Genomic DNA, 13,963 nt, shown 5'->3' on the forward strand with positions numbered 1-13,963 from the left:
AGACGCATGAGCTGGTCCTGATATCTATCAATTGAATAGATCGTTTTGGCGGGCGTAAATTCCAATCCATTAGCGCAATAGCGACTTGAGAACCGTGTGGTGAAATAGTCAGGCTGTGGACGATTCCTTGCCTGAATCTTAACAAATGGAACGTTTCTCCAGTTCGATAATTCCAGATGTACATGTCAGTGAAGCTATCATCACCAATAAGGTATTCAGTTGCCCTTACGGCAGCTATCCACCTTGATGCATGCCAGCGAGAGAGTATGCTGTCGGTGGAGGAGACCAATTATCTCAGTTGTTCGATCCGGGTTAGTGCACTCATCGAGTGCATCGATTATGATAAGCTTGGTAGTTGAGACCAGATGCAATTCTGACAAAGGGGCCTCCAGAAGGACACTGAACTGTTGGTCAAGGCGCATGCTCTCAATGTCGGGATTCCGAGATGCTGTCAATGACTTTTGCAAAGAGGATTCAAAGTGGGGAGTTGTTGACATGAGCTGGCTTGCGATGGTAGAGAATATTCGAGACGTATTGTTCCGCTCCATATCTCCTCGTTTGAAGAAGTAACCAGCCGCAATCTGACCGGAATTGATCAACTCATCGGCCAATGTCCGAGCCAAAGTTGATTTGCCAGTTTCTGCCGGGCTATGAATCCAGAGTAAGGTTGTCTGGTCTTGATAGTCATTAATCCAATCGTGAATGTGGCACCGTACAGTCGCCTGGGTGCCCTCCAGGCACCTTGGGCTTGTATGAACGTCATCGCTATCAAAGCGTGCCTTACCAGCAGTTGGGAGATTGATTGGAGGCTGGTTAATCTCTCGGATCTCCTGAATATAAGAATTGTGAGTTATTAAACCTCAGCTCGGAAAACGAAGCATACCGTAGCAAGCCAAGAATCGACTCCCAAGCTGCAGCGCAAGTTTGCGTCTCGTCATGGGCTCGTAGACCTTCAAGGGCTAGTTGAAATGTCTCTCTGGGGATTAGCTTGGTCTGGATGTTTGCGGAGTCCAGTCCGGAATGCTATGCAACATTCCAACCAGGCTGTTGATGTTCGAATTGGCATTGATTCCAGAAGATGCCTTCCTCATGAGATCTATCTGTCTCTCTTCCAATTTCTCTGCCTTGTAGTACAGACAAAGCGAATAGCAAAGCGCAAGGCCTTTGGTAAGATCAATCACAATCTCGTCACCGCGTGACAGTGGCCCGACTTCGTCCTTATAAAACAAAGGATGGGCAATTTTGTTATACAAGCTGGCAGGAAGGCTTGTTACTTGAATCTCGAAGATCACATCATTGTAAAAGTGGAGCGGGTTGTCTTCTTCGTATTCTGTCGTGACGTGATGATTCGTACATTCGTATGCTCCAAACCAGACTTTCCATGATCGACCAACTTCGCGCTTCGCAGCAAAAATATTGGGCTTCCTTGTTCTTGTGAAAGGACTCGGTGACGAATAAAGAGGCCGTTTCAAGATCGTGGGGATAGTCAACAACGAGACGAATTCCAGCGAGATCGTGCAGGTCGTCAAGGACGCTGCTGAAGCTCTCATACGGGCCTTTTCCTTCCTTCATTCGAGGTAGCTCTCGGCGCTCCAGGGACTTGGAGATGGATATGCGGGACTTGACGCCGTGTTCGGCGAAAGCAGGTTTGCGACGGTCGCCAAGCTCTTTCTTGCATGCTGCTGCGATCTTTCAACCATTGCTTTGTAATCTACTTCCACTTTTGGCCATATTTGTTGCAGAAAGGCCTCGGTGAAGCCTTGTTCAGCGCTGTTGCTTCCGATCAGGTCGTCAATCTTGGTCCTGAGTGGTAATTGCTCGCCGCAATCAAGAGAGGACCCCCTCTCAGAGGCGCCTCTCATGAAGGAGAAGCCCATTCCAACGACTCGAAAGGAGCATGGAGCGGACAGAATGAATGAGTGACGCCCGAGTGCAGTGGAAAGTGGGCGAAGAGGTCCGAGAGAGAACGAGGCAAAGAGCGGACCTACCGAAGAAAGATTGGCAGGATCGAGGCTTACCGTCGACCATGTGGCTTCGAATTGTCCTACGGCGCTAAAAGCACAAGGGGACTCTTGGTTACACCTGAGAATAAATTGTACGTCCTTCCACCTGTAGAAATCTTGGTCGGCTGGTCAAGGGTCTCGTTACACGGAACTCACAGTTCAAACCTGTGTTAGGCAGAAATGTAAGTCCCAAATGCCTGATCTAGCTCATAAATCCAGTCTTTTCCCACATAAAATTTGATGAGTTCATAGAACTCTACCTTGATGATGAGTAGACTCCCCTATCTCGACTATGTTCGCTGCCAGGCACGAACAAACCCCTGCCTTGGCCCACTGGCTGAGTACCTCGTCGAACCGCGTCGTGGGAAAGCCAAATTGCATCTTTTGGAACTCTCTTCATCCTTAAACACACGATCTCAGTTCATAGAAATCTCACAGGATAATATGTCCCAAGTTTCTCGCGCAGGCCCCTTCATCTCTTCACTAATACTGTTTATAGAGGACATTGGGCCTCATCTGATCTGTCTCCTTGGAGAGATTTTTAACATAGACCCATTGTTCTTTGCAAATCATGCCATCACAGACTTTCAAGATATTGAGAAAGCACCGCTGCCGCCGCCGAAAGAGGATATTTCGACATCCACTACCAGCAAGTGATAGACTTAGGAAGCGATTCAGACATACCTCGAAATATTCGGCGTTTACCTGTGCTTTCTGGGAGGACACTGGGACTCGCCCGGTGCTGCTGTTCCATACTCGTCAAGAAAATGAACGATATGTGGATTTTTAAGCGATTTATCTCATATATGAGAAATACGCTGACTTGTCTCCAGGTCTAGTGCTCGTTGAACCTCCCATGAAACATATAATTGGGATCCGCAAGTACGGGCAAAAGACAGCGTATCCGGCCACACGTTTACACGGTGGGATAGAGGACTCTATGCTACCAGGATCCCAGAAAAATGCATCAAGTGAGATGGATGAATGTGTATGGGATAGTTCTTCGCTCCTTGGCTGTCTGATGCACTACTTCGAAGCCAACCCTTCCCAACTCAACCTTGATAAGCCAACCATTCTCGCATTAGCTTACTATCCAGTACATATCATACTTGGTGAATGGAACCTCTACAACCATTTAATCAGCCGATACTTCAAGTACTACGAGTACTCCATGAACGATATCGCTCATAGGCTCCACAACGACGATATCATCGATCTCCAGCGCTGGCGTCGTCGAAGCAAACAGAGCCAGCACAAGCTGATCGCCCTTGCAGAGTCCATCGACTACTGACTAGACCTGGAATCGGACCAAAAGCGCTGGAAACTGCTTATCAAGGACATTCGCTATATGCAACGACAACTAGAACTTTACAGCCAGTCATTTGATCAAATAGTCACTGTGGCAACGTCGATGATTCAAATATTGGACTCAAGACGCTCGATTCGAGAGGCTATCAACGCGAAGCGCTTGGCTGATATAGCCCTTGTGTTTGTTCCGTTATCTTGGGTTGCGAGTTTGTTCAACATGGGAGGTGACTTTCTGCCCGGAAAGGGGCTGTTCTGGGTCTATTTCGCCGTAGGGCTTCCTCTGGTCGCAGTAGTCTTGCTGATATCAGTATGCCCTCTCCAAGGTACTGCAGGATTCTTGAACTGAGGTCATGCACTTTCTTGAGTCGAGACAAACGTTAGATGTAGGGCATAAGCCCAGCCAACGAAGAGTGCTGCCTGCCACATCTTACAGAATGGCTTTTATGAGGAATTATTAGGGAGCAAGAAAACCTCGGACCTTAAATCGAGGAGCCAGAAATAATCAATCAGTCTAAAGGTCTACTAAGTTTGCCTAAGTCTTTTTGTCATTTAGGATAGAGGTCCTGGATTTCCTTGCCCCCACCTTTGATATATCGGCGGAAATATGGAATGTTTATGCTGAAATAATATAAGAGAACTTCTACCTATGTTGATTCTGAATACTTCTAGTCTATTTCACAGATCTTCATCCGAAAGGTCACCAGGTAAAGGCATATTGGCGCCACCGGTACACAAATTGTCCCAATCCACTGTGCCCATGATCCTAAAAACCGTATCTATCCAGCAACACATCGGCAGGTCCTGATGTATAAGGTCGACTCCAACGCTCTTAAACAGAGTCTCAGGATACTCATCGCAGACATGATCAGCATTGCTTTTAATTTCCCTTAGATGCGGAAAGTCGGCAGCCACATTCTTGGCTAGGCTGAGCAGATCCTTCTGCATAGGACCATCTGGTGTCTCCGTCTGTTCCGAAAATTCGAGAGAAATGATGTTGGGCGGAAGGATATTAACAACAGACTTGACGACAGAATTTCCTCCGCAACACCCGGAGTTTTCCGTGCCATAAAGAAAGTATGTATGGAGGAAGAGTCTCTTGAGTTGGGTGAATTGCTTCAAGCTGGGTATTTTATGATTCCCCCGTAAATCGTGATGTCTCATGTCCAGGCGCAGAGACTCGAGACTGGCGTGAAACCTTGGTTTGTCGAGGAGATTTACAACGCCCACGATGTCAGAGTCGAATGCAGTGTATGAAAATGTGGATAGAGTACCAGTGCAAGCTGATAGAAGGTGGTCTATGACAAGGGCATGAATGGCCTCCTGAGATCGAATGTGAAGGTTTCTTACGCAAGGCATATTCGGAAACTCGCCTGACCCAGAAGTCACCAAAGTCTCAAGCTCCGGCGTCCGAGAAAGCAAGCTTACAAGCGCACGATTGCTTTCAAGGGTCTTGAGCTGAATAGAGTTGATACCCAGGACGTCAAGAGTAGCAGGAGACACGTCGAATTGCCAACGCCAGTCTTTCTCAATACCAATGTGAGCTAAGCTCGGGAGGATGGACACCAGAATGGAAAGAAGTTGGCCTGCGACTATGGGGATAAAGTCTTGCGACCTCATGTATTGAGGTGGAGGTGTCCCTCGAAAAAACGCTCGCTTTATAGCAGACGAGTGAGTATCGTGACCTTTGTGATAAACATCTCGGGCACTACTTCCGAAGGTGCGTGCACAAGTATCGAAAGCTTTTCGGCCTTGATCAAAGTCGAGTGATTCCACTAAGCGGACTTTCAGAAAGACAGTCTTGACGGAGCGAGCCAAGTCCGGACGCGAGGCGACGGTCTGAAGAAATGGTTCGAGACGCCGCTCCCACGGATTAGGAGCATCCCAACTAGTAAAACAGGGATCGAACGAATGATGTAATATCTCTTGGGCAAAGGGTTGAAAATATCGCGAGACCAGGCATAGATTGTACAGGGTTGTATCATCTTGAACTCTCTTTGGCGGCTGGGGAGCTCCAAAAGGCCACTGGTACTCGTTGCAACAGTGAGGACAGAAATATGCAAATATGGAGCGCAAGATTTCGGGAGAAATTTTCGAAAAGTAGGGCGTTGTGGACTTTTGGTGTCGAGTTCTGGCCATCATTTGCAGTGCGGGTTGTGAATGAGACAATGTTGTGAGCTGGGACAGAAGAGGCGGGGCGGAGGTTAATTAAGGTAACTGGGTGTTTAGGCAGCATAAGTGTCATTCTACAGGGCTGTTGGTGCCTATAAAAGGCAGAGCCAATGGTGTTACGGGATGGACAGTTGAAACACTCCCCACTAAAGTCTACTAATGAAATGGCAGTTTTAGAAAGAAATGATTTCATAGGTCAGTCCATCCTTTTGACCTGTTGAGATGCACCATCTTACCCAGCTCCAAGACGGGTGCTCCATTCCCTTGCTCCGCTTATCCATCTCAGACACCAGATTCCATCAAATACCTGATACAGCCGACATCTACTGAACCTCCGACACCGCCATTGTTGCCTGCAAAATATGTTAGAGCTCTGTCTGATAGATAGAATCGATCTCATTGTATACTCACATCCAGCCCAAGCATTTGCAAACGAAAAATCGCAGCGCGACTTTCCACGAGCATCCAACCCTCCCTCACCAAACGGATCGTTAAGCGGAACAGGGGGGTTTTCCATAGTGCACCCCTCGATCCAAGACCAAGTGAACCGGTGATCGTGAGTATCCTCGTCCGTTATCGTCACCCAGTAAGGACCATCGCCTGGTCTCATGCCCCAGTACTCTTTTTCTGCCGCCGAGCATACGAAGCCAATCGCCCCTGCAGCACCCAAGGGAGAAATGTCGGCATGGCCCGGAAAGTCCTTCTCGTCATTACACTGTAGATTGTCGCTCTCGGCCCTCATCCACGGCGTAGTTGCAGGCTTCAGGGCTGTCGTCGTCGCCGTGTCTGAGGACAGGTCAGACTCTTTGGAGGGCTCGCGCCACTCCATTTCTGGGTCGATACGGTCAGACTTTCTGGAGGGCTTGTGCGACTCCATTTCTGGGTCGCCGCTCCAGATGCCCCATCTCTTGAACAGTTCAGCAATGTACTTCATGGTATCTTTTTCTGTGGGAGCTGAATCTAGGTCCTGTCTCCTGAAATTCTTGTTCTCTAGTATGCCAGTGATACGATTTGTAGTGGTTGTTATGCTTTGCTCACAAACACAAGTGCCGACGCGGGTACTGTGAGAAGCGACCGCTAGTTAGATGCAAAAGCTTGCTCGGGAGGACAGTGTGATTTCTTACCTTGTTCCTTGGCCGTCTTCCCTTCTGTAGGATGAGACAGTCAGAGTGCACTTTGGTGGAGTGGTGGTAGCGCACTCCTCCTCTTTTTGTATGTGTGAGACTTGCGTGTCTTGCTGTTTACTGAGAACTTAGGTTAAGTCGTCTCGACGGAGGAGCAGCAGGCAGGCTTTTTATGCTGCGATAAAAATGAGCCAAAGTTTAACCTTAGGGTTGAAAAGAGGCATTCTCGGTCATCATGATCACTAGCTTTTCAGTCTGAAGGTCCATTCTAGGCATCTGTAAGGGCAGAGAGTATATTGACTATATGTGTTAATACGTGTTCTTTCCCTGTGTGTTGGGACTGAAGCTTCTTTTAACCCTTCAACCTTATGACCTTATCACAGTACTCCTCCTCGTCACGTTATATTCTTTATCATCATCCCCGGGATCATCCTTATCATTTTCTATTGGCTTGGGGCTGCGGCTTCGGAAGTAACCTATGAGGGCCCGGGGATGTCGCGAGTTACAGAGTTTTCTTCCTCTGAAGGAGATTGGGTCTGGGAGGCGGCGCGCTGAGTCTCCTCATCAACAGGCGATGCATTCTCATCACACTGCGTTGGAGGGGGGCGTTCTCGGTCACCATGATAACTAAGTTCTGTGTGGTGATTATAAGCTCTTAGCTATAGGTCTAAACTGCATATAACACATCTAGCTCACTATTTAGACATTATACCATAACGCCTAACCAATTGCTACAGCATAAATGCTGATGTTTTATACCAACCTTAACAAAGATCAATCCAACAACGAAAATAAAGGTAAGCAAAGGACACGTGTATTTGGCAGAGTAACCAAACCAATAAGGTAGACTGCCAGCATAGTTTTGCATGTCCCTAAACCTCCTGATATCCATAAAAGGTCATAATCGGAGGTTCGCCACTTCTCTGAGGTCCCAAAGATGGATGATACTAGTGTTTGGATCTCGAGGTTAAGTTCAGTGAACCTGTCGCCCTCGACGTCGAGATCAAATTCCGTTGTGGAGCACAACGAAAGTAAACAAGTGAGTATGGAAGCAAGAGAAAATTGGAGTGGGCCCATGGGCCAAGTAGATGGCCTATACCTTGTCCATTTGTCTGTACTGCTGACATGTTGGCTGCGACCTAACAGAATAGGACCAGGTGTTGCCTAGCATCCCCATGACTTTCTAACTCTGATACGAGATCTGCAGATAATTCCTAAATGTATTCTGGAAATTATGATTTTCGAGTAGTGAGTCTCTTGAATCAATTCTGTGTAATCTCAGCCAATTACCTCAACTTTACATAACACAACTACCTAGCTCAACTGCTCGGTTATGACCAGTACCGGATTTACTGCAATAATCAAGTAGAGGCTAAAACGAAGAGCTTTACTTCCCTAAATATGCTAAATCCGAATCGGCACCTCTAATCTACTTTGCTGGGAGTCTGATTCACATTTAAATAGGCTTTCAAGACAATGCCGCTACAGCTTAACTCTTTTCCGGCCCCGGGCACAAGATCAAAGGTTAAGAAAACCACTCAACGTCCAAAGCTTACAAGACAACCCTTTTAATGGCTTTCTTCTTCTCCAGCTTAGCCAACAAATCCTTAGGCTCTTCATTGTAAGCAGTGAGCACAATGTTCTCACCGACCTCTTCATAGGCAAAGTTGCCCGAGCCGTATATCTCAGAGAGGGCATTGTGTAAGATAACGCCGTCGTTTACTAGACCTCGCGGAATTTTATGCTCCCAGGAATACGTGTTGGTTGCGCTCATCTTGTATGGGTTTTTGTGTGTGCTATATATTACAGTCGCCTTGTTAGTATATAGAAAGCTGAGAAACTGGCACTGCTGGGCTTGGCGGATCTAGTTGTTATTCATCAGGTAGTCAAAACAAAGTTAAGACAGTAAAGATCTAAGTATTTATAGTGACGAGAAGCTCCTGAATCAGAAGGTAGGTCTCCTGCAGAATAATTCTCACTTGATACTTTTGGTTCTGTGGAACAGAAATGAGTTGCCTCGAGATGTCGCACTTGACAAGCCGAAGCAAATCACAGTGGTTATTCTTTATTCTTTTCTATAACTGCAGTGAGTATGATAAGTTGCAATCGCTGTATAAGTGACCTATTTGGGCGTCTTCTCGCTGTTACATTAGTTTGCTATTTTTGGACTCTTTTGTCAGTGAAGGTAAACTCATAATACGCCGGTTCACTGTGAAGCATTCACCATCACTTTCACTTTTATGTGCTAATTATACACGATAATGCAAGGTAACAATAACAGCACAAGGGACTTTAGTGCTTTGTCATCGGGCTCCAGTCGCATTGATGACCAGAGTGGACCTTTGTCGAATAAGAGGCTAAAGACACTGCAGCAACAATTTGAGCATGGACCAATCCTCAATGAGACGACTGGCTTAAGTGCACCAGCAGTTACCTAGCTTGGAAGTTCGCTCGTTGGAAGATGCCCGCTGACAATCAATGGCCAGAGGGTAGCTGCACCTTTCCGCAAAAGGAGGGAGCTGAACACATAATTGTACTCTTATTTGCTACCTGAGCTGAATACATAAGCTCACCGCTTTATGCATATGCACCAATGACAGGATTTTACTCGTATCGGCAGAGGATACATTAAACATGTCCACGGAGTCAGAAGCCGCGAACTCCGATGAGCAAATAACTATAAAGCCAGCTGAACATCTCCTATGTTCCTATCCGCAACACCAAGCATCTTCACCCTACTCCTCAAGCAACTTCGCACAAACTCATCCGACATGCAGTTTATTAATCTCTCCGCCCTCGCCCTTTTAGCTACTTCCGCTCTGGCGGCGGACTGCTTCGGTAACCAGGCAAGATGGCATTGAGAGATTTGAGCAGGCATATTGGGATGCTCGGCAGAAAATGTGCAGCAACTCAGACTGCACTTACCAGCAGGGCTGCACCACCAGGGCTGCACCACCAGGGGCTCTAAGAGCATAAAGGGACTGGCAACTATTACTGTCAATGTCGAACTGAGCCGCAAGAACACTGGTGGCAAGAAGGGATTCAAGGATTGCTGGGTATGTATTCCAAATGATGATTAATTGTTGAATTTTGCTAACCAACTCTGTTTAGGATGCTACTGAGTATGCCATCCAGATTATTTGCAAGGTTTATCTAACAGCCATAGGAATATTATCAACCAGTGCGTCAAGGGGTCTCACCAGCTGAGTGGAACTTGGGAGTACAATGGTCAGCTGTATCAGGTCAACGGATACTATTCTTAAGCTCCGGCAACGTGTTTAACATGATTTGTGAGACAGACAGGGGGGGGGATACCGCCCCTTTTATGATAAATTTGTATGTACACTCTCGTTCTGCTGAGCTACTAAGAAATAACATCCAAAGCTCGCTGCTAGTCGCTACGTCCTGTGTGGTGATTACAGGCTCTCAGCCACAGGTGTCAACTGTAAATGATACATCAAGCTCATAGTTTCTCAAACACCAAAATGAACATAAGGAACCCAATAAGCCGGTACCGGCCCATCCTTATCCCCATCATCATCACAAGGAATAATATCCCTCATTCCTTTCTCATCCCCTTGTACTGCCAGCTCCCTCTTCTTCCGCACACTTTCTAGCCAACTATCTCTCAATATTCTCGTAGCCTTGTGCAACCCTCGACAAACAGAATCATCCGTCATCCCCCCTTCTCTGATAGCTTCATACGTAACTCGCGCGACATCGACGCAATGCTTGTCCCTTACCTTCCATAAAGTCCCGATGACATGTCTGAACCCAGCTAATTGAAATGCACTGATGAGATGTATACTCTCGTCGATGAATTTGTCATCTTGAACTAGGCCGGTGCTACAAGCGGAAAGATACGCCAGGAAGGGCGACTTTTCGTGGAGATTCAGCTTCAATATATCCCCTACTGTCAGAGGATCGCTGGTGTCACTCAGACAGAGATGGCTTTTAGAAGGGTCCTCGCCATTCGTGTGTCCATGTCCTGCAAAGTGAAAGATATTGCAGTTTCGTAAATAGGAGAGTGTATCTTGCTTGGTTGGACCAACTGGGACAGGCCGTACTGCCATACTCTTGCAGATCTCACTAACCACCTTGATCTCTGCCCGTGCCTGTGGAAGATGAGGGTGATTCTCTGTATGCTCCACATCTATTAGAAGAGCTTTCACGGGGCCGGCTGTAACCTCACGTTGTCGACGTCCGTGGAGGAGAGCTTTCAGAGATGGACTATATGACGAGATCACTCTATCCATCACTGTCTTGCCGGACCGCTCTCGATGTCGCCCTGACGCGTGAAGAGGAAACCTACTCAACGGTCCAGTAGGTATCCACCACACATGAGGCCATTCCTGTTGATCTGATGGCGTTTCCCTAAAACCCAGTACCTCAAGTACGAGACTCGTAATAGTATCCCAGAGCCATTCAAGCATATCAGGGGTTCCCAAATCAAATCCCTCTGCACGTTCCATCAGCTCACCATCATCCAGATCTTTAAAAACCATAGATGTTAGACGCCCTCTCTCAATGATTATTCCCTCACATCCCATCCAACTGCTGTTGATGACCACTATGGGACCATAAGTAGCTGCTGTACGTATCTGGTCCGTAGTAAGAGGACCTAGAAAATCCTCAAAACAAGGTTTCTTTTGTATCTCGCCCAGTAGATCATCAAAGTTATTTGCAGCGTTTCGTCGTCGTAAACCTCGGTCCTCCACAGATTCATCGCTGAATTGCGAACCAGTGGAAGATTCAAGTTCTTCACGAAGACGCATAAACCTCTCGGCTAACTCAGGAAACGCTTGTTGAAGCTCCTTTATGTCTGTTCGTATCTCATCCAGCGATGATCCCAGAATACCCCGGCCTTGCTCGAGAATTGACAGTGCCTCAGATGGATCCTTTTCGAGCCTAATGGCAGCTCCTGTCACCGAAGCCGCAAGACCTCTCGCATAACTGAGTAAATGCTGCCTATCAGCGGTTTCGAGTGATCTAGCGGCAGCAATACCAGGTACAAGGTCGATGGCCTCGCGCCCTATATCATAAGCCTCTTGGAGACTCAAGCATAATGGCATGACGGATGTTGCAGCAACTATACGCCTCAAAGTATTGCCTGTAAGATGGCTTACAGCAGATCGATAGTTGCGCACTGCATCCTCCAAGTCACTGGTGACCCATGTTCTACCGAACTTGGCTGCAAAGAGATCTCCGACCGTGGTCCAAAGGTCTGTCCTGAATGGAGAGTCCTCCGGCATCGAGTCCAAGGTCTTTTGGGAGATAGCAATGGCTTCATCGATGTCGCTTAGCCGGCCTTCAGTTCCAAATCTCGTTCTCAACAAAGCGGCCAAGGTACCAATTGCAGAAGGTCGCTCAATAAACGGATTACCCATTGCAGCAATGGCTTTCCTGGCAACCTCTATACCCTCCTCGAGATCTTCAGGTGATCTACACGTGTCATACCGCCTGTCGAGACCCGAAGCAAGCCGTGATAGTATACTCTCGATCTCTGGGTTATTGCTGGGAATAGAAGTCAAAGCTTCTCTCAACAAGGCGATTCCTTGGTTCAAATCCGATACATCCTCTTGATTCCTTGAGAACCTCTTGAGTAGCATAGAACCAAGATTATGCAGCTGGATGTACCTTGACGAATGATCATCCGGAGTTATATCCAGAGCAGTTCTGGCATAGGCAACAGCTTCTTCTAAGTCCACCATCGAGCCTCTTATCATCGATCTTCTTGATAGTGCTATTGCAAGATTACCCAAAACAATACGAAGATTAGGAGAATCTTTCGGTATGTCTTTCAAGCTCTCTCTGCCAACTTCAACAGCCTCTTCAAGGTGAGCCAAGTCCCCGGTTCTGCTGTAGAGAGAGTCAAGGTAATTCGAGTAGTTGCTGAGTTGTTCAGACCAATGAAGATGATCTTTATCAGCTTTCTCAAGATCTCGTTTGACGACATGAATTGCTTCTTCGAGGTCCTTCAGATCGCCTGTCTCGTGGTATAGAATGTATGTAGTAACATTGAGCTTTCGTATTCGATCCAACCGCTCAGGGTCGCCTTGTGACGTCGCAGCCACGGCTTCTCTAGTCAATGTAATTGACTCGCGTAGCTCCCTCAAGTTTCTCGTTTCTTCAAAAAGTTCATACAGCGTTCTTGCTAGTTGAAGTTGTCGAGCTAGTTTGTCTCGTTCGCAATCGTCTGTCGTCGCAGATAGCGAGTCTCTTCGCAGACGACACACAGTTTCGAGGTCCTCTACTCTTCCTAAGTTGCCGTGCATTGCATCGTATAAGTCCGCAAACTTCTCGAGCCATATGGCATGTAAGCTCTGATCTTCTGAGGATGCAATGGCTGTTTCCAAGCCTTCGCAGGCACTTTTAAAGTCGTCCTCGGCCCCGAGCACAGTATATTTCTCCTTCAACATGATTCCGAGATTCGCCAGGTGCGCGGCCCTCATGGAAGATTCGTCGGGGAGCCTTTCCAGCGACCCCTTGATCAAGCAAATAGCTTCGTCGAGATCAACCAGGTTTCTCGTGTGATAAAAGCAGTCTCCTAACTGCAGGGCTAACCAGTACGAAAACCTCTGGTGGTCTAAGGACTCTGCGGGTGACGCCTCGATCGCTTTGCGTTCAAGTTTGATCGCTCCTTGGAGATCGTCAAAATCGTCAATCACTTCCTTGTACTTCATGTACAGAGACCAGGCCAGCGTATGTAATAGTTTTGCATCGTCTTTGACTGACGATTTTAGGGCCTTTTGTGCAGCCTGAATAATGTCTTCCACTAGATCCGGGTCATTCGAGTCACGATAGCTCTGCACTAGCCTTTGCAATTGGTCTTGCTGAGCGATATAGCCACCCTCGGCAACAATGGTCGAATGGCCCCCCCGATATTGAGAGTCAGCAAGTGGTTGCTCCATGCTTCAGGATTCTGGCTCTGGGTACTGAGTGACAAGAGCTGGGTGAGCTTTCAGTAACGTAAGGACATCGAGCAGAAGCTTGCTGGTGCCTAAGTTTGATGCAAGAATAATCACAGGACCAACAGCTGCACTTCACTTCGATTGGTCCATTGCACGAAAGTGCAAGTCGTGATGTGGCTTCGCTGACATTGCATCGCTGCGTCATTTCACTCCCATAGCTTGGTTGGTAGCTCAATTTCTCATTATGAAAATAGGTTTATATAAATCAGGTGAAGGAAACGTGAAAACTAAAAGTCTTCTTGGTATTATTTATACTTACACCTGTAACTTGCTGTTATAATCTCTACTATGTGGGCAAGACTAGTCACCTTCTCGACATCATGGGTGCCACTCTGACATCTCAGTACGCATGGCTATCATCCAATGAACCATGACTAATTCACTTTCA

General features: G+C 47.2%; 6 protein-coding genes across 6 annotated transcripts; 2 read left to right on the top strand and 4 right to left on the bottom strand.

Moving 5' to 3' along the window:
• Positions 1-2: 2 nt before the first annotated feature.
• On the bottom strand, positions 3-1,550 carry BKA55DRAFT_735142 (uncharacterized protein; the record flags this gene model as incomplete). Its single annotated transcript, XM_046201287.1, has 2 exons — positions 3-830; positions 1,041-1,550. The coding sequence occupies 2 exons, from the start codon at positions 1,548-1,550 to the stop codon at positions 216-218; spliced, it is 1,125 nt and encodes a 374-aa protein (XP_046052757.1). The 3' UTR covers positions 3-215.
• Positions 1,551-2,982: 1,432 nt separating this feature from the next.
• BKA55DRAFT_559939 (uncharacterized protein) lies at positions 2,983-3,533 on the top strand. Its single transcript, XM_046192039.1, has one exon. It carries the CDS (start codon positions 3,025-3,027, stop codon positions 3,292-3,294), a length of 270 nt encoding a protein of 89 aa, XP_046052758.1. The 5' UTR covers positions 2,983-3,024; the 3' UTR covers positions 3,295-3,533.
• A 325-nt stretch (positions 3,534-3,858) lies between these two features.
• On the bottom strand, positions 3,859-5,473 carry BKA55DRAFT_559940 (uncharacterized protein). Its single transcript, XM_046192040.1, has one exon. The coding sequence runs from the start codon at positions 5,448-5,450 to the stop codon at positions 3,987-3,989; it is 1,464 nt and encodes a 487-aa protein (XP_046052759.1). The 5' UTR covers positions 5,451-5,473; the 3' UTR covers positions 3,859-3,986.
• Positions 5,474-5,516: 43 nt separating this feature from the next.
• Positions 5,517-6,881, bottom strand: BKA55DRAFT_559942 (uncharacterized protein). Its single transcript, XM_046192041.1, has one exon. The coding sequence runs from the start codon at positions 6,412-6,414 to the stop codon at positions 5,713-5,715; it is 702 nt and encodes a 233-aa protein (XP_046052760.1). The 5' UTR covers positions 6,415-6,881; the 3' UTR covers positions 5,517-5,712.
• A 2,425-nt stretch (positions 6,882-9,306) lies between these two features.
• Positions 9,307-9,917, top strand: BKA55DRAFT_735146 (uncharacterized protein; the record flags this gene model as incomplete). The annotated part of the gene is made up of 4 exons (XM_046201288.1): positions 9,307-9,442; positions 9,536-9,660; positions 9,716-9,726; positions 9,771-9,917. The coding sequence occupies 4 exons, from the start codon at positions 9,307-9,309 to the stop codon at positions 9,865-9,867; spliced, it is 369 nt and encodes a 122-aa protein (XP_046052761.1). The 3' UTR covers positions 9,868-9,917.
• On the bottom strand, positions 9,918-13,698 carry BKA55DRAFT_559948 (CHAT domain-containing protein). Its single transcript, XM_046192042.1, has one exon. The coding sequence runs from the start codon at positions 13,513-13,515 to the stop codon at positions 10,078-10,080; it is 3,438 nt and encodes a 1,145-aa protein (XP_046052762.1). The 5' UTR covers positions 13,516-13,698; the 3' UTR covers positions 9,918-10,077.
• Between the last annotated feature and the right edge of the window lie 265 nt (positions 13,699-13,963).

This window comes from Fusarium redolens (genome assembly GCF_020744475.1).
Source record: "Fusarium redolens strain MPI-CAGE-AT-0023 chromosome Unknown BKA55scaffold_4, whole genome shotgun sequence".
NCBI classification, from domain to species: domain Eukaryota; kingdom Fungi; phylum Ascomycota; class Sordariomycetes; order Hypocreales; family Nectriaceae; genus Fusarium; species Fusarium redolens.

Bases quoted from the DNA above. Each gene is read 5' to 3' on its own strand.
- BKA55DRAFT_559939 (XM_046192039.1), top strand. From the start codon at position 3,025: ATGCACTACTTCGAAGCCAACCCTTCCCAACTCAACCTTGATAAGCCA.
- BKA55DRAFT_559940 (XM_046192040.1), bottom strand. From the start codon at position 5,450: ATGATGGCCAGAACTCGACACCAAAAGTCCACAACGCCCTACTTTTCG.
- BKA55DRAFT_559942 (XM_046192041.1), bottom strand. From the start codon at position 6,414: ATGAAGTACATTGCTGAACTGTTCAAGAGATGGGGCATCTGGAGCGGC.
- BKA55DRAFT_559948 (XM_046192042.1), bottom strand. From the start codon at position 13,515: ATGGAGCAACCACTTGCTGACTCTCAATATCGGGGGGGCCATTCGACC.